Raw genomic sequence first — 21,972 nt, 5'->3', positions numbered from 1 at the left:
AGGCTGGCGTGCAATGGCGTGATCTCAGATCAAAACAAAACAAAACAAAAAATCATTCCATGTTAAAGTGGTTAATATGTTGGATCTATTAGGTTAAATGCAATCTTAACTTTATTTATTTATTTATCTGAGACTGAGTCTCACTCTGTCTCCCAGGCTGGAGTGCAGTGGCACAATCTTGGCTCACTACAACCTCCGACTCCCGAGTTCAAGTGATTCCCTAGTAGCTGGGACTACAGGTGCCCGCCATCATGCCCGGCTAATTTTTTTTGTTATTTTAGAGATGGGTTTTCACCATGTTGGTCAGTCTGGTCTTGAACTCCTGACCTCAGGTGATCTGCCTGCCTCAGCCTCCCAAAGTGCTGGGATTACAGACTTGAGCCACCATGCCCGGACTGCAATCTTTTTTTTTTTTTTTTTTTTTGAGACGGAGTTTTGCTCTTGTTGCCCAGGCTGGAGTGCAATGGCACGATCTCGGCTCACCGGAACCTCCGCCTCCCGGGTTCAAGCGATTCTCCTGCCTCAGCCCCCCGAGAAGCTGGGATTACAGGCACGCACCACCACGCCCGGCTAATTTTGTATTTTTAGTAGAGATGAGGTTTCTCCATGTTAGTCAGGCTGGTCTGGAACTCCCAACCTCAGGTGATCCGCCCACCTTGGCCTCCCAAAGTGCTGGGATTACAGGCGTGAGCCACTGCGCCCGGCCTGGGACTGCAATCTTAACTTTAATTTAACTTTATTTTTACTTTATAAAGTGTAATTATTAGACAACAGGCACAGTGGTGCACGCCTGTACTTCCAGTGCTTTTGGAAGCTGAAGTGGGAGGATCACTTGAACCTAGGAATTCAAGACCAGCTTGGGCAACATAGCAAGGCCCCCATCTCTACAAAAAATGAGAAAATGGCCGGGCGCAGTGGCTCATGCCTGTAATCCCAGCACTTTGGGAGGCCGAAGAGGGTGGATCACGAGGTCAGGAGATCGAGGCCATCCTGGCTAACACGGTGAAACCCCGTCTCTACTAAAAAATACAAAAAATTAGCTGGGCGTGGTGGCGGGCGCCCGTAGTCCCAGCTACTCGGGAGGCTGAGGCAGGAGAATGGCATGAACCCAGGAGGTAGAGCTTGCAGTGAGCTGAGATCACGCCGCTGCACTCCAGCCTGGGTGACAAAACAAGACCATATCTCTAAAACTAACTAACTAACTAAATAATCTAGCAACTGGAAAAGTTAAAATGATGTTAAGTGGCTCACATCATTTTTCTACTGTGCTAAAAACATATGGGAAAACTTTTTTTTTTTTTTTTAAGACAAAATCTTACTCTTGTTGCCCTGGCTGGAGTACAGTGGCGCAATCTCGGCTCACTGCAACCTCTGCCTCCTGGGTTCAAGCGAATCTCCTGCCTCAGCCTCCTGAGTAGCTGAGATTACAGGCGTGCACCACCATGCCCGGCTAATTTTTGTATTTTTAGTAGAGATAGGGTTTCGCCATGTTGGCCAGGCTGGTCTCAAACTCTTGACCTCTAGTGGTCCACCTGCCTCAGCCTCCCAAAGTGCTGGGATTACAGGCATGAGCCACCATGCTTGGCCGGGAAATCTTTTATATAAGGCTTATCATGTATCAGGCACTGTTCTCTGAGTCTTACTTCTATTAGTTGATTTACCCTTCAAACTGACTATATGAAGGAGGCATTATTTTCATGTCTGTGTTGCAGATGAGGAAACTGGCCAGGCACAGTGGCCCATGCCTGTGATCCCAGCATGTTGGGAGGCCGAGGCAGGAGGATCACTTAAGCCCAGGAGTTCGAGACCAGCCTGGGCAACATAGCAAGACCCCCATCTATAAATATGTTAAATAAATAAATAAATAAGCCAGGCATGGTGGTACATGCCTTTGGTCCCAGCTACTTGGGAGGCTGAGGTGGGAGGGTCACTTGAGCCTGGGAGATTGAGGCTGCAGTGCGCCATGATCGTGTCACAGCCCTCCAGAACGGGCAACAGAGCCAGACCTTGTCTCCAAAAAAAAGCAAACAAACAAAAACAAAACAAAACAAACAAAAAAAACCACCACAACCCCAAAAACAGATGAGGAAACTGAGGCCCAGAGAGGGCGAGTCACTTGCCTGAGATCACACAGCAATAAGTGGCAATAGGGGGATTTGAACTCCTGTGGCCCAACTCCAGGTTCTTTTTTTTTTTTGAGACAGAGTCTAGCTCTGTCACCCAGGCTGGAGTGCAGTTGCATGACCTCGGCTCACTGCAAGCTCCACCTCCCAGGTTCACGTCATTCTCCTGCCTCAGCCTCCTGAGTAGCTGGGACTACAGGCACCCGCCACCACACCCGGCTAATTTTTTTTTGTATTTTTAGTAGAGACGGGGTTTCACCATGTTAGCCAGGATGGTCTCGATCTCCTGACCTCGTGATCTGCCCGCCTCGGCCTCCCAAAGTGCTGGGATTACAGGCGTGAGCCACCGCGCCCGGCCTCAACTCCAGGTTCTTAAGTGCTGCACTCTGTTGCCATTATACCTGGTGTGTGTGTGTGCATGTGTGTGTCTTCACGTGTCCGGGTGTGTATATGTTTGTGCACATACTGTATGTGGTGTGCGTATGTTATGCGCATGTGTTTCTCTGACTAGAGGCCCCTGCTTGGGTTGGGCACTCTCTCTGGCCACATGGAAGCCTCCGCTAGCTGATTCTACACTGTCCTGGGGTCCCCCAGCGTCCTGCCCTTACCTGGATGGTGACCTTGGCTGAGCTTGTCTTGGAGTCTCTGCCCAGGTCCTGGACTTTGTCAAAGAATCGGGAAAGCGTCTGCAGAGAGAGGAGATGTGGGGGTCAGAGAGCCTGGACGGTAGGTGGGAAGTTTAGGACAAGGAGACAGATGCAGTGCTGTGTGGATGGACTTCCTGCCGCCTCATCCCTGCGGGGGCCACTCACCTGGCTGTGGACTCCAGGGGGCGGGGTCCAGGTGGGGAAAGTCATCTCTGTAGGGAACAAGACAAGCGGCTCATTAGGCGGGAGTGTGTCAGTGTGTGTGTTGGGGGTGGGGAGCTTCTAGGATCAGGTCATACCTTCACAGACAGTGTCCTTTTGGTTATTCGGGATTCCGTGTTTGGGCTTCCAGCCTGGGTGGCAGCGGCAGCTGTATGAACCCAAGGTGTTGAAGCAGACGGTGGAGTTGTCACACTGATGCTGCCCAGAGCTGCACTCGTCCACATCTGAGGACAGGAAGAAGGGGGTCAGGCCCTGTCCCAGCCTGGAGAGGGTCCTGTCTCCTGTCTGTGCCCCCAGCTCGTTCTTCCCGGCATTAGTGCCCCCCTTGGAGAGGTGGACGCTAGGTTATGGAAGCGTGGAGAGGCCTGGGCACAGCAGGTGGGCCCCGTGCAGATGTGCAGGTTATGAATATGGTGAAAGGCCCTCCTCGCAGTGAGTCATCAGCTGTTGCCTGAGGTTCCCCTGATCCTCCCCTCTGAGTACCCCAGCTCCTTCCGGAGGACCCCTGCTCTTTTCTCATCTAGACTCAGAACAAACGCCTGGCACAGCCGGGCACCTCCAGCGCTCAGTCTGCGTGGTTTGTGTGGGCGCCGTTGAACATGTGATCAGATGTTTGTGGGTCTCTGGGAATGTGGGATCTGAGCTCTCGACCTTCACAGACGGTATTGTTTGGGCCATTGGGAGACCCCGGAATCGGTTGCCAGCCTGGGCGGCAGCGGCACTGATAGCTGCCCACGTTGTTGAGGCAGTGGGTGGAGCTGTGGCACGGGTTTTGTCCGGAGGTGCATTCATTCACATCTGAGGACAAAGCCAGAGGGTCAAACTCTGTCCCTGACCAGCCCGGGCCTGCCCTCCACTCTGCACCCACTTCCCTATCTTTTCATTGCCCCAGAATGAAGACCATTATTGCACGTGCTGCCACTTGGTGACCTTCAACTTCACCTTCAAAGCATCTTATAATGGTCTTCCTACCAGGTGGGCACAGCAGGGACCATGGTCCCCAGTTTATAGGAGGTGAAACCAAAAGGGAAACTGAGTCATGGGAGCTAGACTTCCATGACTAAAAACTAAAAACTCTCATCTGCTCCCTCCCTGGTCATAGTGGAGGTTCCCCTTCTTAGAACTGGAAGTGACACCTTCTTCCACTAGCACCTGACAGATGAGGAAGGGGTGAGGTCTGGGGGCCCACAAGGGCACTCCAAGCCCCGAAGGCCCTGCCGCCTCCCTGCCGTGTGGCGGGACCTTCCTGGGAAGTGAATCCTTAGGCAGGGGCTTAGCAGGTCCTTGACTTTGTGGGAACCTGTGGCTCTTCTCCCTCCTCCTCGGCTGCTTTGCAGGACCTGCCTCGGCTCCATCCCCAGCTCCCGTCCAGCCTCACAGCGTCTTCCTGGGGCCTCTACCTGTGCAGAGCTTCGGGTCCTCAGCTTTGATCTTGAAGCCAGGCAGGCACTGGCAGGTGTAGCTGCCGAGAGTGTTGACGCAGGTGCCGTAGCTTTTACAGAACCTTGGGTTCTGCTGACATTCGTCCACATCTGCAAGAGGAAGGAGAAGGTGAAGGATGCCCGTAGCTGTGAGCAGCTTTCAGGGCTGAGGGTCCACCATGTTTCCTGGCACGGAAGCATCTGGAAGGCACCACTGTCTCCTCCCTTTTCCAATCCACACAGAGGCATCCTATGGTGAGGGTGGTGGCTCAGGCCCTCTGTTGTCCAGATGTGGCTGGAAGCAGCCAAGTCCTCCCCTTCTCCTCTGCCTTCCTGGGCAGCTCCAAGCTGGGGTGTCCCAGCCATCTGCGTCCCAGCCTGAGGATTCCGGGCAAAGGCCAGGGTGGGGCCTTCCTGAGAACCAAATGCAGGGGACATGCCGTATGCCTGGGCAGGACACGTCTTGGTTCCCAACGGTGGCCCTGGGCCTGACTCCCCTAGGACGGCAGCTGGCTGGCCAAATTCTCAGAATCCTGGTGGCCCTAGCAGGATGGCGCTCTCCCATCCACACTAGATCTGAGAGCCCAGCTTCACGGGCATGGACCAAGACCCCTCCCTGAGCCAGGGCCCCCGCGATGAAGCGCAATAGCAGGGGTGGGGAGAGCAAGGGTTGATGCGGGACAGGCTAGGGCTGCCCGAACAGTGGGCACCAGGCTGGGGTGGACAGTGGGGGCTGATGTCCAGCCAGGCAGCCCCAAGTCTACAAAGATGCTTTTTTCTTTTTTTTTTTGAGACAGAGTCTCACTCTGTCGCCCAGGCTGGAGTGCAGTGGCGCAATCTCGGCTCACTGCAAGCTCCGCCTCCCGGGTTCACGCCATTCTCCTGCCTCAGCCTCTCCGGGTAGCTGGGACTACAGGCGCCCGCCACCATGCCCGGCTAATTTTTTTTTTTTTTTTTTTTTTGAGACGGAGTCTCGCTCTTTCACCCAGGCTGGAGTGCAGTGGCGCGATCTCGGCTCACTGCAGGCTCCGCCCCCCGGGGTTCACGCCATTCTCCTGCCTCAGCCTCCCGCATAGCTGGGACTACAGGCGCCTGCCACCTCGCCCGGCTAATTTTTTGTATTTTTAGTAGAGACGGGGTTTCACCGTGTTAGCCAGGATGGTCTCGATCTCCTGACCTCGTGATCCGCCCACCTCGGCCTCCCAAAGTGCTGGGATTACAGGCGTGAGCCACCGCGCCCGGCCTTTAATTTTTTTGTATTTTTAGTAGAGACGGGGTTTCACCGTGGTCTCGATCTCCTGACCTCGTGATCCACCCGCCTCGGCCTCCCAAAGTGCTGGGATTACAAGCATGAGCCACCGCGCCCGGCCCAAAGATGCTTTTTTCTGATCCCCAGGAAGGGATCTATGGATATGGAAATAGCAGGAGGTGGTGAGAATCCACATCTGAGCAGAGCTGGCCGTGAGCGGGGGCTTGTGGCTAGAGAGGGCACAGGTGCCGATGGGTGAGGGGTGGCAGATGTATCTGTCCTCTCATCCCTTGTCATTCCACCAGGGACGGAGACCTGTGGGCCCTGCTGAATGGGGTTCAAGCTTCATCTCTGTCCTTGAGTGGTCCAGACCAGGAGTGACCATGGGAGAGGATCAGGCCTGGGGCGACGGCCGCCAGTGAAGCTGCCTCTTGCTGTCTAGTCCAGGCTAGAGCCGCTTCCTTCATCCAACCCTCTGAGTGCGGTTTTTTTTTTTTTTTTTTTGGAGACAGCGTCTCTGTCTGTCACCCAGGCTGGAGTGCAATGATGTGATCTCAGCTCACTGCAACCTCTGCCTCCAGGTTCAAGCGATTCCCCTGCCTCAGCCTCCTGAGTAGCTGGGATTACAGTTGCACACCACTGCGCCCGGCTAATTTTTGTATTTTTAGTAGAGGCAGGGTTGCACCATGTTGGTCAGGCTGCTCTCGAATTCCTGACCTCAAGTGATCCTTCCACCTTGGCCTCCCAAAGTGCTGGGATTCCAGGCATGAGTCATGGCGCCCGGCCCTCTGAATCCATTTGTGGGGTCCATGTCACCCTGCCCACACCTGGCCACAGCATCCTCCCAAGCTTTGGTCACTGGAGGTGAGTTCAGGCCCAGGAATTATCAGGGTGGGTCAGGGTGGAGCCTTGGATGGGGAAATGGATGAGGGCTAAACGGCCAGGAAGGCAGTCAGGAGGCATCTTCTCCAAGCAAGGTTGTTGGCTGGAGACAGTTGTCCTGTCCTTGAGATTCCCTCCTCCTGAGTTTCTGGACAGGGTTTTGGGGTTCATTATGGTAGGGTTGGGTGTCAGAGGGGTTCCCGGTGTGGCTGAGCTCATGTGAGCCCCAGTGGCAGCAAGTCTCATCCTGGCAGTCCCCGGCGATGGCGGAGAGGATGGAGACTGTACTGGGATGCACCACCACACTCCTCCATGTCATGAGCCCATGAAATATCCCGAGTGCCAGCCCCCTTTTGTTTTATGCAAATAAGATGCCAGATGGGCAGGGGGATGTTCCAAGCTTCCGAAGTGGCCCCCTGTGGAGGGTCCCCAGTCTCAGGGTTGGGACAAAGACGGGTGATCAGGTGTCTAGGATGGCCCTGAGACGCCTGGAGACAGTGGGGTGAGGAGTGGAGGGAGCCACCCGAGGTCTCTGGCCTGGATGTCAGAGGCCCCATGGGCTGTGACACTGGGTGCACGTGTCCTCAGGTGCAATAGTGAAGCCTGGAGTGCCGAGGGTTAAAGGGAGGGGCCCAGGCCCCTCTGAGCTTCTCACCTCTGGTGATAGGTCCTGCTCCAAACCAGCAGGCTGCTGGCTCCATCACCTGCCTTGATGTCCGTGGAGGTCCCTCTATCCCCTCAGCCCTGCTGTCCATGTCTCTGCCCAGCTGCCTGACTGAGTCCCCTTCTCTCAGCCCAGGCCTGTTTCTAACACAGCAACACACCTCCTCCATAACCACAACCACCATCCCATGCAGGGGGCTCATAGCAGCGGGTGGGTAGCAGCCCTAGCCGGGGCACCCTGGGAGGAAACCATGATCACCAAGTACAGTTGTGCAGGTTGCTCACTGCACAAAGGTATTGGGCCAGTGAGATGAGCAGGGGCTGAAAACCAGCCCACTCTGTCAAATGTATCCACCGGGAGAGGGGGATCTCTTTCCAGTTCACATGAAGACTCTGTCCTCCGGCCAAGTCACATGCATGTGGGGTAACACGATGTCCACTCGAAAGGGGCCCCTGGGGACTAGCAGTGTGGCGGACAGAAGCCTCCTTCTGGGCTCCACGCAGGTGTACGTCCCAGGTACGTGCATCTCTGCCTTGTCCCCCACCCTACCTCCCTCTTTGTCCCTCTGCGCTCTGCCTGAATGCAGGGCAGGAGGGGTGGGGCTGGGATCTGGGCTGCAGGCCCTTTCTTCTCTCTGTAGTCTGAGTCTCATCACCTCCCACCTCTGCGCCACTCCTCTTCCTGATCTCGGTACCCTGCACTAACTCCCTCTCTTTGAATGAGTCGCAGCTCCCAGCTGCCCACTGCTGGCTCCCATCTGCCCCTGCGAATCCTGGAAGCCCCTCCCCTGCACAACCAGCTTCCCTGGAAAATAGGCAAAGCCTGGAGTCCCAGTTTCTCCTGGCCTGGGCTGTGGCCTCAAGCAAGACCATAGCAAAGGCTGTGGCCTCTGTGCAGGGTTAGAGCCTTGCAGCTGCTCTCTGATCTCACACCCTATGGATACCCATCCTGGGGGCGCATCAGATCGGAATTACAATAAAATCCCCAATAGCTATTGCTGATAGAGCACATTCTGCAAGCCAGGAGCTTTTAAGTGTTTTTTTTTTTTTTTTTTTTTTTTTTTTTTTGAGACAGAGTCTCGCTCTGTTGCCCAGGCTGGAGTGCAGTGGCGCAATATCGGCTCACTGCAACCTCCGCCTCCCGGGTTCACGCCATTCTCCTGACTCAGCCTCCTGAATAGCTGGGATCACAGGCACCCGCCACCACGCCCGGCTAATTTTTTGTGGTTTTAATAGAGACCGGGTTTCACTGTGTTAGCCAGGATGGTCTCAATGTCCTGACCTCGTAATCCACCCGCCTTGGCCTCCCGAAGTGCTGGGATTACAGGCGTGAGCCACCGTGCCCGGCCTTTTTTTTTTTTTTTTTGAAATGGAGTCTTGCTCTGTCACCTAAGCTGGAGAGCAGTGCTGTGATCTCGGATCACTGCAACCTCTGCCTCTCAGGTTCAAGTGATTCTCGTGCCTTAGCCTCCTGAGTAGCTGGGATTACAGGCATGCACCACCACACCCAGCTAATTTTTCTATTTTTAGTAGAGACGGGGTTTCGTCATGTTGGCCAGGCTGGTCTTGAACTCCTGACCTCAGATGATCCACCTGCCCCAGCCTCCCAGAGTACTAGGATGTCAAGTGTGAGCCACTGTGCCCAGCCTGTTAAATACTCCTGTAGGTAAATGCCATTACTCCCCTTTTACAGATGGGAAAACTGAGGTGCAAGGTTAAAGTAACTTGTCCAAGGTCTACATTTAACAAAAGTCAAAGCTACTTTTGTTTTTATCTTTAAAAGATGAGGACTCAGCCTGGGTGTGGTGGCTCACAGAGTGAGACTGCGTCTCAAAAACAAACAAACAAACAAAACAAATAAAAGATAAGGACTCCTTCTTCCCCTTGTCTACATTTTTGTTTTTGTAGAGATGGGGTATTGATATGTTATCCAGGCTGGTCTTGAACTCCTGGCCTCAAGTGAAGTGATCCTCCCACCTTGGCCTCCCAAAGTGTTGGGATTACAGGCGTGAGCCATGGCACCCGACCTATTTTTTTTTTTTTTTTTTGAGACACAAGTCTCACTCTGTCGCCCAGGATGGAGTGCAATGGCGCAATCTCGGCTCACTGCAACCTCCACCTCCCGAGTTCAAGCGATTCTCCTGCCTCAGCCTCCCAAGTAGCTGGTAGCTGGGATTACAGGCACGTGCCACCGCGTCTGGCTAATTTTTGTATTTTTAGTAGAGACGGGGGTTTCATCATGTTGGTCAGGCTGGTCTCAAACTCCTGACCTTGTGATCCACCCGCCTCGGCCTCCCAAAGTGTTGAGATTACAGGTGTGAGCCACTGTGCCTGGCCAGTTCTTTTTTCATGTAATGTTTTTAATTTTTTTTTTTTTTTTTTTTTTTTGAGACGGAGTCTTGCTCCGTCTCCCAGGCGGGAGTGCAATGGCGCGATCTCGGCTCACTGCAAGCTCCACCTCCCGGGTTCATGCCATTCTCCTGCCTCAGCCTCCCGAGTAGCTGGGACTACAGGCGCCTGCCAACACGTCCGGCTAATTTTTTGTATTTTTAGTAGAGATGGGGTTTCACTGTGTTAGCCAGGATGGTCTCGATCTCCTGACCTCGTGATCCGCCCGCCTCGGCCTCCCAAAGTGCTGGGATTACAGGCTTGAGCCACCGCGCCCGGCCATGTTTTTAATTTTTTTAAATCCTGCCTCCAAGAAAGCTTTGGTTTGATTTTTTCTTTTCTTTTCTTTTCTTTTTTTTTTTTTTGAGACAGGATCTTGCTCTGTCACTCAGGCTGGAGTGCAGGGGCTTGATCATGGCTCACTGCAGCTTTGACCTCCCAGGCTCAAGCAATCCTCCCGCCTCAGCCTCCTCAGTAGCTGGGACTACAGGTGCAGGCCATTATGCCTGGCTAATTAATTTTTTTTTTTTTGGTATTTTTTGTAGAGATGGGGTTTCACCCGCTTGCTCGTGCTGGTCTCGAACCCCTGGGCTCAAACAATCTACCTGCCTTTGCCTCCCCTTTTATAGGGGTGGGGTCTTGCTATGTTGCTATGGGCTGGTCTTGAACTCCTGGCCTCAAGAGATCCTCCCGCCTCAGCCTCCCAAAGCACTGCAGTTGCAAGCATAATAATATTATCACATCTCACATGTGGACAGCGGTTTCTGAATAAGTATCCTGGCCACTGTCATACACTTGGTTATCAGGATTTGGCCCAGGCAGCTGGTCCCAGAGTCAGCCCTTAATCCTCACATCACGCTGCCTCTCTGGGGTGGTGGGGTAGGTACATGCACACCTGTCCCATCTCAGACCCCAGGCACTGACCCTATAACCAAGGCCCTGCTCTCTGGATGCTGCCAGAATGGCGCTGGTGACCCCAAACCTCATGGATGGAGAGTCAGAGGACGTGGGGTGCTTCTTACCTTGACACGTGTTCTCACTGTCATTCTTGAATGTTTTTGCCCCAGAAGCAAGCTCATATCCCGGGCTGCACATGCAGTGGTAGCTCCCCTCTGAGTTCCTGCAGTCTGCGAATTTTCCGCATGACACTTTCGGTGGTGATGCACACTCATTGATGTCTGGAACACGACAGGACAGGGAGTCACCTCCCAAAGATGTGAGTTCCATCAGGGCAGAGACCCCTGTCCTGACTCCCCAACATGGGGCCTGCTGCTTAGTATCTTTTGGAAAGAATCTCAAGTTGCACTGCACAGGCTGTGCTGCAGCTGGAGCAAGCCATTCCTGAAGACCACACTTGATCTCAGTTCTCTGGCTGGCATCCTAGATTTGGACACAGTGAACAGTGCTGAGGTGTGGGATGGACAGGAAGCTCCACATCCTCATCCCCAGTCTTTTTGTAAAAATTTAAACCCCATGGCGGCCAGGTGCAGTGGCTCACGCCTGTAATCCCAGCACTTTGGGAGGCTGAGGCAGGTGGATCCCCTGAGGTCAGGAGTTCGAGACCAGCCTGGCCAACATGGCAAAATGAGCCGGGCATGGTGTTGCATGCCTATAATCACAGCTACTTGGGAGGCTGAGTCAAGAGAATCACTTGAACCTAGGAGGTGGAGGTTGCAGTGAGCCGAGATCGGGCCACTGCACTTCAGCCTGGGCAACAGAGTGAGGCTCTGTCTCAAAAAAAAAAAAAAAAAAAAAAGAAGAAGAAACTCATAGCCAGAATGTACACCCTCCCCAGTCTTTTTTTTTTTTTTTTTTTTGAGACGGAGTCTTGCTCTGTCGCCCAGGCTGGAGTGCAGTGGCGCAATCTCGGCTCACTGCAAGCTCCGCCTCCCGGGTTCACGCCATTCTCCTGCCTCAGCCTCTCCGAGTAGCTGGAACTACAGGCGCCCGCCACCACGCCCGGCTAATTTTTCGTATTTTTAGTAGAGACGGGGTTTCACCATGGTCTCGATCTCCTGACCTCGTGATCCGCCCGCCTCGGCCTCCCAAAGTGCTGGGATTACAAGCGTGAGCCACCGCGCCCGGCCTAACCCTCCCCAGTCTTAAGGGTAAACTGAGGCACAGACTCCAGATTCCTGAGCACCCAGCTTCTCACTCTCTCCAGGAAGCCATGCCTATTCACTTCTTACCTCTCCCCCTTCATATTTTTCCCTTATTTCCTTCCTTCCTTCCTTCCTTCCTTCCTTCCTTCCTTCCTTCCTCCCTCCCTCCCTTTCTTTGCCTCCCTCCCTCCCTCCCTCTCTCTGTTTTTCTTTTCTTCCCTTTTTTTTTTTTTTTTTTGAGACAGAGTTTCACTCTTGTCGCCCAGGCTAGAGCACAATGGCGTGATCTTGGCTCACCGCAACTTCCGCCTCCTGGGTTCAAGCAATTCTCCTGCCTCAGCCCCCAGAGTAGCTGGGATTACAAGCATGTGCTCATGTGCCACCATGCCCGGCTAATTTTGTATTTTTAGTAGAGATGAGGTTTCTCCATGTTGGTCAGGCTGGTCTCGAACTCCCAACCTCAGGTGATCCGCCCGCCTCAGCCTCCCAAAGTGCTGGGGATTACAGGCATAAGCCACCGTGCCTGGCCTACTTTTCTTTCTCTTTCTCTCCTTCTCTCTCTCTCTCTTTTTTCTTTTTTTTTTTTTTGAGACAAAGTCTTGCTCTGGTCGCCCAGGCCACAGTGCAGTGGCTCAATCTTGGCTCACTGCAACATTCACCTCCCAGGTTTAAGGGATTCTCCTGCCTCAGCCTCCCGAGTAGCTGGGATTACAGGTGACCGCCACCACCCCCGGCTAATTTTTTGTGTTTTTAGTATAGAGAGGAGGTTTCACCAGGTTGGCCAGGCTAGTCTCGAATTCCCAAGCTCAAGTGATCTGCCCACCTCGGCCTCCTGAAGTGCTGGGATTACAGGCATGACCCACCGTGCAGGGCCTATCTCTCTCCCTCCCTCCCTCCCTCCCTCCCTTCCTTCCTTCCTTCCTGCCTCCTTTCCTCTCCTTCTGCCTCCCCCTCCCCTTCCAACTCTCCCTCCCCATCCCCCTCTCTTTCCCCCTTCCCCCTTCCCCTCCCCTTCTCCCTCCCCCTCCCCCTCTCCCTCTTCTCCTCCCTCTCCCTCTTCTCCTCCCTCTCCCTCTCCTTTCCTTTCAGAGACAGGATCTCATTCTGTTGCCCAGGCTAGAGTGCAATGGTGCAATCATAGCTCACTGCAGCCTCAAACTCTTGGGCCCAAACAATCCACTCCCCTCAGTCTTCTGAGTAGCTGGACCCCAGGTGTGTGCCACCATGCCCGGCTATTTTGTGTATTTTTTGTAGAGACAGGGTCTCGCCATGTTGCCCAGGCTGGTCTCAAACTCCTGGCCTCAAATGATCTGCCTGCCTCAGCCTCCCAAAGTGCTGGGATTACAGGCGTGAGCCACCACGCCTGCCCTCTTTTTCTTTTCTCTGGCCATGACGGTAGTCTGGAAGGTAAGGCTGTGGCCCCTCACAACAACCTCTGTCCCCCACTGGCACTGGGCAATGCCTCTGTACCGTCACAGGTCTCCGTGGGGGTGGTGATGATCTCAGAAAAAGAGCTGAACCCTGGATTGCAGCGACAGGCGGTGGCATTGACACACGAGGAGTTCTGAGGGCACCACCGGGCACAGCCTGCAAGAGCAGGGAGCACGGTCAGAAGGTGAGGGGCAAGGGGATCCACAAAAAGGGGGCCCTGGGGCAGATGGGACAGGGCGCTGAGTTTCCCGTGCGCGAGCCCTCTCTTTCCCTGGGCTGAAGGGGGCTGGGCGGGGGTCCAGGGCCCTCCCCAGGCTCTGGCTGTGGACTGTGCTTTCTGCTTCCCAGCAGACTCACCCCTGGAGTTCTGGGTTTCAGCTCCCGGCAGAGTCAGCCAGATACAGAATGCTGCAACAGAGAAAGGAAAGCGGGTCAGAGGGAATCCCAGGGTGGGAAAGGAGGCGTAAGGGTGATGCATTTTGTGGGAGGAGGATGCTGACCCCTCTCAGGCTCAGATCCTGTCCGTTGTTCAAACAGAGTGAGCAGATGTCATGTCCCACTCAGATGCTCAAAGCCAGAGAGTCTGTCACCCTTTCCCCACAGGGGTGGGTTTTATTGTTTTTTGTTTTTTTGTTTTTTTGACACAGGGTCCTGCTTGGTCACCCAGGCTGGAGTGCAGTGGTGCAATCATAGCTCACTACAGCCTCCAATTCCTAGGCTCAAGCCATCCTCCTGCCTCAGCCTCCCAAGTAGCTAGGACCACAGGTGTGCACTAAATTTTTTTTTTTTTTTTTTGAGACAGAGTCTTGCTCTGTTGCCCAGGCTAAAGTGCAATGGTGTGATCTTGGCTCACTGCAATCTCTACCTCCTGGGTTAAAGTGATTCTCCTGCTTCAGCCTCCCGAGTAGCTGGGATTACAGGAGTCTGCCACCACACCAGGCTAATTTTTTGTATTTTTAGTAGAGACAGGGCTTCACCATATTGGCCAGGCTGGTCTCGAACTCCTGACCTCAGGTGATCTGCTTACCTCGGCCTCCCAAAGTGCTGGGATTACAGGCATGAGCCACATTTCCTGCCTCAAAATTTTTTAAAAAATTTATCATGCCAGGCCAAAAAATTAGAAATAATTTTACTTTGTTTTTTTTTGAGATGGAGTCTTGCTCTGGGGCCCAGGCTGGAGAGCAGTGGTGCGAACTTGGCTCACTGCAAGCTCATCCTCCCGGGTTCACACCATTCTTTCTCAGCCTCCCGAGTAGCTGGGACTACAGGCACCCGCCACCAGGCCCGGCTAACTTTTTGTATTTTTAGTAGAGACGGGGTTTCAATATGTTAGCCAGGATGGTCTCAATCTCCTGACCTTGTGATCCACCTGCCTCAGCCCCCCAAAGTGCTGGCATAAGCCACTGCGCCCGGCCTGCCATCTTCATTTCTTTAGGTAAAAATGAAGGCGTGGTCGGGCACGGTGGTTCAGGCCTGTAATCCCAGCACTTCCGGAGGCCGAGGCGGGCAGATCACTTGAGATCGGGAGTTCGAGACCAGCCTGCCCTATATGGTGAAACCCTCTCTCTACTAAAAATACAAAAAAATTAGCTGGGCCTGCCTGCCTGCCTGCCTTCCTTCCCTTCCCTTCCCTTCCTTCCTTCCTTCCTTCCTTCCTTCCTTCCTTCCTTCCTTCCTTCCTCCCTCCCTCCCTCCCTCCCTGCCTCCCTCCCTCCCTCCCTCCCTCCCTCTCTCTCTCTCTTTCTTTCTTTCTTTCTTTCTTTTTCTTTCTTTCGTTCGTTCCCTCCCTCCCTCTCTCTCTCTCTTTTCTTTTTCTTTTCTTCCCTCTGTGGCCCAGGCTGGAGTACACTCGGCTCGCTGCAGACTCCCTGCGTCCGGCTCCCGTGATTCTCCTGCCCTGGCCTGCGGGCTGCCTGGGATTGCCGGCGCGCGCCACCACCACTGCCTGCTTTTTCTCCTTTGGCTGGAGGCGCAGTTTCGCCATGTCGGCCAGGCTGGTCTCCAGCTCCTGACCGCCGGTGGTCTGCCCGCCTCGTCCTCTAAAGGTGCTGGGACTGCAGACGGAGGTTCGCTCACTCGGTGCTCGGTGTTGCCCGGGCTGCAGTGCGGTGGCGTGGTCTTGGCTCGCTGCGGCCTCCGCCTCCCAGCCGCCTGCCTTGGCCTCCCAGGGTGCTGGGATTGCAGCCTCTGCCCGGCCGCCGCCCCGTCTGGGAGGTGGGGAGCGTCTCTGCCCGGCCGCCCATCGTCTGGGTTATGAGGAGCTCCTCTGCCCGGCCGCCCCGTCTGGGAGGTCTACCACAGAGGCCAGAAGCAATGTGGGGGCAGGATGTGGTGGCTCACGCCTGTAGTCCCAGTACTCTGGGAGGCTGAGGCGGGTTGATCACTTGAGGCTAGGAGTTCGAGACCAGCCTGGCCAACATGGCGAAACATATGAAAAATACAACTGACAAACCAACCAACCAACCAAGCGACAACAAAACAGGTCTACCCTGGAGTCATACTCTAATTTTTTCTATTTTCCTCCCTTTCTGATCCTTTATCCCACTTTCTTTTTCTTCGTCTTCTTTCTCCTTTGTCAAATAGAGGATTGAGTTATTATCATTGATCCATACAAAGTCCCTCTCTCATTTATTTTCTTTAATTCCCACCCCCCATTTCTATTCCCCGTCTTCCCATGTGCAACCTTCCTAATATGTTTGATATGCATCTTTTTGTTTGTATGTACTTTTAGAAAATGTTTATTGTTTTGTGTGCAAAAATAAAAATAAAAATAAAAATAAAAAAATTAGCTGGGCATGGTGGTGGGTGCCTGTTATCCCACCTACTTGGAAGACTGAGGCATGAGAATCACTTGAACCCAGGAGGTGGAGATTGCAGCAAGCCAAGATCACGCCACTGTACTCCAGCCTGGGTGACAGAGCAAGACTCCGTCTCAGAAAAAAAAAAAAAAAAAAAATGACAGTGTTGGATCCCCCAGGCTCTAAGATGCCCTGGACCTCCACGCTTCCTCAGGGACACAGGTGCACACACACCACACCACACCCACAACTGCCACCGGCCCTGGCGGTCTGTCCTGGGACCTAGTGGTGATATTTCATCCCCCGGGCGCCCCTCCCACAGGAAGACGCTGTGGCCGCCTGTTGGGGTGCACGTGGAGTGGCGGTTCCCAGCGCTCAGGGGGTTCCCCCTCCGAAGGCATGTCCTGGAGGACCCTCCTCAGGTCACCAGGGGATTCAGAGATGGGGACCTAGGGATCTCCTTGCTGTTCACCAGAGAGAAAGAGACAAAGAAGCAGGGGTGGAGAGAAAACAGAGATTAGAGAGAGAGACAGGAAGAGAGAGAGAGAGACAGATGGAGAGAGAGAGACAGAGAGAGAGAGAAAGATTCAGAAAGAGAGACACAGAAAGAGAGACAGAGACACAGAGAGAGAGAGAGAGAGAGAGGGCGGGGGGCTGTGCGCGGTTGTTCACGCCTGTAATCTCAGCACTTTGGGAGGCCGAGGCAGATGGATAACCTGAGGTCAGGAGTGTGAGACCAGCCTGGCCAACATAGTGAAACCACATCTCTACTAAAAATACAAAAAATTAGCCGGGCATGGTGGCACGTGCCTGTAATCCCAGCTATTCGGGAGGTGGAGGCAGGAGAATCACTTGAACACAGAAGGCAGAAGTTGCAGTGAGCTGAGATCCCGCCACTGCACGCCAGCCTGGGCAACAGAGCGAGACTCTCAAAAAAAAAAAAAAAAAAAGAGCAAGAATCTCAAAAAAAAAAAAAAAAAAGAAAGAAAGAAAAGGAGAGACAGAGAGATACAGGGACAGAGAGGGAGACAGAGAGGAGAAAGGAGACAGCTAGAGAAAGAGGAGACAGAGACACGGAGAGATGGAGAGAGACAGAGACAGAAATTACATGGTGATAGAGGTGGAGAGAGAAACAAGTGGCCCATAGAAAGCAGAAGAGGAAACAGGAGGAGATGGGACAGAGAGAACAGAGAGACAGAGAGATAAACAGTGAGGAAGAAAGAAAACCATGAGAAAGGAGGGTGGATGGAAACAGAAGGGAAGGGCGGGGGAAAGGGAGGGCGTTGGGATCTGAGCGGCAGGTGGGGCCTGGGGCGGGCTGGGAGGGGAAGTCCAGTCCCTGCCAATCTGGGAATACTGGGGACCCCAATAATCCAGAGAGACCTGAAGGGGGGTGTCGGGCAGAGGGATGGGGACCAGGACAACGGCTGGGCATGAGTCACTTCCTGGGCCTAAGGGAAGGAATGACTCACCACTCATTTGCCCCAATTCAACCCTGGAGGGGATCCCAGGGGAATTTTGGGGTCTGTTATGAGCACAGCTTCAGAGGGCGGGTGTTTGGGGTGCAGATTGGAGGTCCCCGGACCACTCAGCCCCTGTGTTCAAATTTAGTACCCTTTAGGTGGGTGGAAGGCAGAGATCCCCACTCCCACCTCCACACTCCTTCCAGCTGGGTTAAACCGAGGCCGAAACCCCCCAGCCCAAGCCCATACTCCTCACTTCTGTCAGGATTCCCTTCTTCCTCCTCTCTGGCCACAGGGCTTGGCTAGTTCCTCCCTCAGCCAGAACTCAGTTCCTCTTTGCAGAACAGACCACAAAATGACCTCCCCTGGCAGGACAGGATCTAGGCAGATTCATCTGTAACTCTCAAAGCCCCAGGTAACTCCTTTAAAGCTCAGAACCACTCTAGGAGGCAGGGGCTGTGTTGATGCCCATTCTACAGATACAGAAACTGAGGCTTGGAGCCCAGAAATGGATCAGGAGGAATCCAATGAACAGAAGAGGTTGGGGAAGGAGGAATTGAGGGACTGAGGTCCTCAGGGCCCTGGGCAGGGTTCTTTGATGCCCCATCCCCTCTGCATGGGCTGAGCTGGGTTCTCTACTCCCACCGTGAGGCTACAGGGCCCAGCTGCCTCCATCTGGGGCCTTGGAAGTTGCCCAAACAGAAGCCGGGAGAGAAGCTGCCGTTCTGGTTTGAGTTCCATCTGGTTTGCATTCTCTGGGCTGAGCCCTAAGCAGTCAGTTTCCTGCATTGAGATCCTGGGGTGGGGGGTGGGGCAGTCACCCCTTCTTTAGGCTTCCTCCTAAGGACTCCCAGACAATTCCCCAGACCCACCAGTGTCTTACCAGAATTTAATAATCATCATAATTTATTATTTATTCATTTATTTTGAGACAGGGTCTCACTGTCACCCAGGCTGGAGTGCAGTGGTATGATCTCGGCTCACTGCAACCTCCACCTCCCAGGTTCAAGCGACTCTCCTACCTCAGGCTCCCGAGTAGCTGGGATTACAGGTGCTTGCCACCACGCCCAGGTAATTTTTGTATTTTTAGTAAAGACAGAGTTTCACCATGTTGGCCAGGCTGGTCTCGAACTCCTGACCTCTGGTGATCTGCTGTCCTGGGCCTCCCAAAGTGCTGGGATTACAGGCGTGAACCACTGCACCCAGCCTTATTATTAATTTATTTTTTGAGATAGGATCTTGCTCTGTCACCCAGGCTGGAGTGCAGTGGTACAAACACAGCTCACTGCAGCTTCAACCTCCTGGACTCAAGGGATCCTCCCACCTCAGCCTCCTGAGCCACTAAGACTACAGGCACACGCCACCAAGCCCAACTAATTAAAAAAAAACTTTTTGGCTGGGCGCGGTGGTTCACGCCTGTAATCCCAGCACTTTGGGAGGCGGAGGCGGGTGAATCACCTGAGGTCAGGAGTTTGAGACCAGCCTGACCATCATGGTGAAACCCTGTCTCTACTAAAAATCTACTAAAAATACAAAAAGAAAAACAAAAACAAAAAACTAGCCGGGCATGGTGGCGGTCGCCTATAATCCCAGCTACTCGGGGTCGGTGGGGAGAGGCAGCAGAATTGCTTGAACCCAGGAGGCGGAGGTTGCAGTGAGCCGAGATTGCGCCATTGCACTCCAGCCTGGGCGACAAGAGCAAGACTTTGTCTCAAAAAAAAAAAAAAAATTTTTTTTTTTGGTAGAGACAGCATCTCGATATGTTGCCCAGGCTAGTCTCCAGTCCCTGGGTTCAAGAGATCCACCTGCCTTGGCCTCTCAACGTGCTGGGATTGCAGGTGTGAGCCACTGTGCCCAGCCAACACTTTTAAAATGCTGTTTACCTAATTCTTACTGTGAACCAGGAATAGTTTGTGTCCTAACTCACTCAACCCTTAAAACAATCTAAGATGGAGACGGGTTGTGCTCCATTTTATAGATGAGAAAAGTGAGGCGCAGAGGCTCTGTGACTTGGCCCCGGTGACACAGACAGCCAGGGCGTGGAACCACTGGGAAGCCAGGTCTTGGCAACTGCCCCCAACAGGTGTGCCCCCAAGAACCCCAAGGAGGGCTCTTGTCTCTCGCTCTCGAGCCCAGGGCGGGGTGCTGAGCTGACACCTGCCACTTGGGGCTGGCCCAGGGAAGCTGTGTCCCTGTGGTCTGGGAAGTTCTGGTTTTTGCCCCAAATGTCATTTTTTCACTCTCTTTGTTGCCCTGTTGCTTAGGCAACGAGCTACCCTGATAACCGTTACAGTCACCTTGGGTGGGGCGGGAAAGGGAGTCCCGGGGAAGTCACAACAAAAATCAAATTCAAACCCAGAGCCAGCCAAAGTCCCTTCGATCCGCAGCTGAGCCCCAGCCAGGTCTGCGGGGAGCAAGAACTGGGGTCTCTGGGGCTGCCCCTGCTGCTAAGACTACGAGGGACAAATTGGGGTTACCCTACAGTGGAGAAGTCCTGGCTTCTAGTTTCCCCACCCCCGCCCATGTCCTTCTATGCGTAATATTAAGCACAGCGGCTCTCAGGGTCCCAGCACTCACTTTTTGCCCCTTTCCTTCCCCCCGTGCCTCAGTTTCCCCTCTTAGGGAGCAGATGCCAGATTGGCCCCAGTAGAAGGCTTGAGGATCCCTCCGGGCAGGGTAGCAGGCTCCGAGACCACCCTAGAGTTCCTGCCGGGGTGGGGGGGTGCCCAAGCACCACCAGCCTCTCTCGCCGTGTGCCCGTGAGTGCCTGCTTGACAATGTGGCTTCCTCCATCGCAGGCCCCACAGACACCAGCGGTGCCTCCTGTTTCTCAGACGCAGCCAAGGGGTCCCGCTGGAGCTTCCTCGCCCTTCCCAGCGGGGCCCCAAAGTACTTACCGAGAAAGACGCGGCCTCCCATGGTTCGAGCTGCCGGCAGGAGCGGCAGGGGAAAGAGTGAGTGGGACAGGGCTGTCCCGCCTCCACAGGCTGGACAGTTGTGCAGGCTGTCCCGAGGCCAGGACTTTATGAAGGAGGGGGTGCGGACAGCCGCTGGCCCAGGGCCCTCCCCGGAACTGGCGGTGCAGCTGGAAGCCAGCAGGAAAGTGCAATAAAAACACAGACCCAGGGGCGCTGCACACACACACACACACACACACACACGCGTGCACTCGCTCAGCAAGAATGAAGTGCAACCTGCTTTCAAAAACCCTCTGCTAGAGTTTCCACCATGTGGCTCTGACGAACCCTTTGGCCTCTGTGTTGGGGCTGGCTGCTCTGGAGGGGAAGGTGTGGCAGCCGGGCGGGGCGGTATCGCCTGGGGCCACTTGGCTCTTCCCTGGGCAGGCGCAAAGGGGTCTTGTCAGAAATAGCTCTGGGCGCCCACGCTGGTGGGGCTCGCCCTGTGCCCAGAGCTTTGGCATGCCAGAGTTGGCAGAGCCTGCGTCCCAGCCGGCAGAACGTTTCCCTGCCATTTTCCAGATGAGGAAACAGGTCGGGTGCAGAGGCTTGCACCTGTGATCTCAGCACTCTGGGAGGCCGAGGCAGGAGGATCGCTTGAGCTCAGGAGTTTGAGACCAGCCTGGGCAACATGGCGAAACTCTGTTTCTACAATAAATAAATTAAATAAATAAATAGATAAATAAATAAATAAATAAATAAATAAATAAAATAATCCAGGCTGGTGGCAGACATCTGTGGTCCCAGCTACTACTACTCAGGAGGCTGAGGCGGGGAGAATCATCCAAGCTGGGGAGTTTGAGGTTGCAGTGAGCTATGATGGTGCCACTGCACTCCAGCTTGGGTGATAGAGTGAGATCCTGTGTCAAAAACAAAAAGAAAGAAAGAAAACTGAGGCATTACAGTGTCCACATAGCCCAGGGAGGGAGAAGGGGCCCTCTTCCGATGCCAGGCAGGTGCCAAGAAGAGAAGCTTCACTGCACAGAACAGACCTCCTGGATCTTCTGGTCTTTCTAAGCCAATTTCCCCCTGTGGGAAACTTACATTTCAGAGGCCCCTGGGCACTTCGTTAATCAACAGAGAATCATGTGATAGGAGGGTTCTTTCCTTTCTGGATAAATCACATGATTAGCTTGCCTCTTGAGCTACCTCATAATTTTTTAAAATGCTATTTTTTGGCTGGGTGCGGTGGCTCACGCCTGTAATCCCAGCACTTTGGGAGGTTGAGGTCGGCGGATCACCTGAGGTCGAGAGGTCGAGACCAGCCTGACCAACATGGAGAAACCCTGTCTCTACTAAAAATACAAAATTAGCCGGCTGTGGCGGCGCATGCCTGTAATCCCAGCTACTCGGGAGGCTGAGGTAGGAGGACTGATAGAACCCGGGAGGCGGAGGTTGTGATGAGACGAGATCGTGCCCTTGCACTCCAGCCTGGGCAACAAGAGCAAAACTGTCTGAAAGCAAACAAACGCTATATATATTTTTAAGAAATCTTATTCTGTCACCCAGGCTGGAGTGCAGTGGCACCATCACAGCTCACTGCAGACTCAAACTCCAGGGCTCAAAGGATCCTCCTGCCTCAGCCTCCTGAGGAGCTGGGACTACAGCTGTGCACCATCATGCCTG

The 21,972-nt window shown here is 53.9% G+C and overlaps 1 protein-coding gene across 9 annotated transcripts in view; it reads right to left on the bottom strand.

Moving 5' to 3' along the window:
- Positions 1–20,870, bottom strand: part of ADGRE5 (adhesion G protein-coupled receptor E5) — a 28,624-nt gene extending 7,754 nt beyond the window's left edge. For 2 of the 9 annotated variants that reach the window (XM_063616235.1, XM_063616239.1), the window contains exons 1-9: positions 20,287–20,681; positions 13,486–13,536; positions 13,168–13,284; positions 10,618–10,773; positions 4,393–4,524; positions 3,644–3,790; positions 3,070–3,216; positions 2,936–2,982; positions 2,732–2,809 (exon numbers count right to left, since the gene is read on the bottom strand). In XM_063616235.1, the coding sequence (XP_063472305.1) occupies positions 2,732–2,809; positions 2,936–2,982; positions 3,070–3,216; positions 3,644–3,790; positions 4,393–4,524; positions 10,618–10,773; positions 13,168–13,284; positions 13,486–13,536; positions 20,287–20,308 (897 nt within the window). In that variant the 5' untranslated portion in view covers positions 20,309–20,681. Of the gene's footprint in view, positions 1–2,731; positions 2,810–2,935; positions 2,983–3,069; positions 3,217–3,643; positions 3,791–4,392; positions 4,525–10,617; positions 10,774–13,167; positions 13,285–13,485; positions 13,537–20,286 lie in introns of all 9 variants that reach the window. The other 7 variants (XM_063616236.1, XM_055235515.2, XM_055235516.2 and 4 more) reach the window with 5 other exon arrangements.
- Between the last annotated feature and the right edge of the window lie 1,102 nt (positions 20,871–21,972).

Source organism: Symphalangus syndactylus, chromosome 13 (assembly GCF_028878055.3).
Source record: "Symphalangus syndactylus isolate Jambi chromosome 13, NHGRI_mSymSyn1-v2.1_pri, whole genome shotgun sequence".
Taxonomy (NCBI): Eukaryota; Metazoa; Chordata; class Mammalia; order Primates; family Hylobatidae; genus Symphalangus; species Symphalangus syndactylus.
This window is presented reverse-complemented; position numbering and strand designations above follow the sequence as displayed.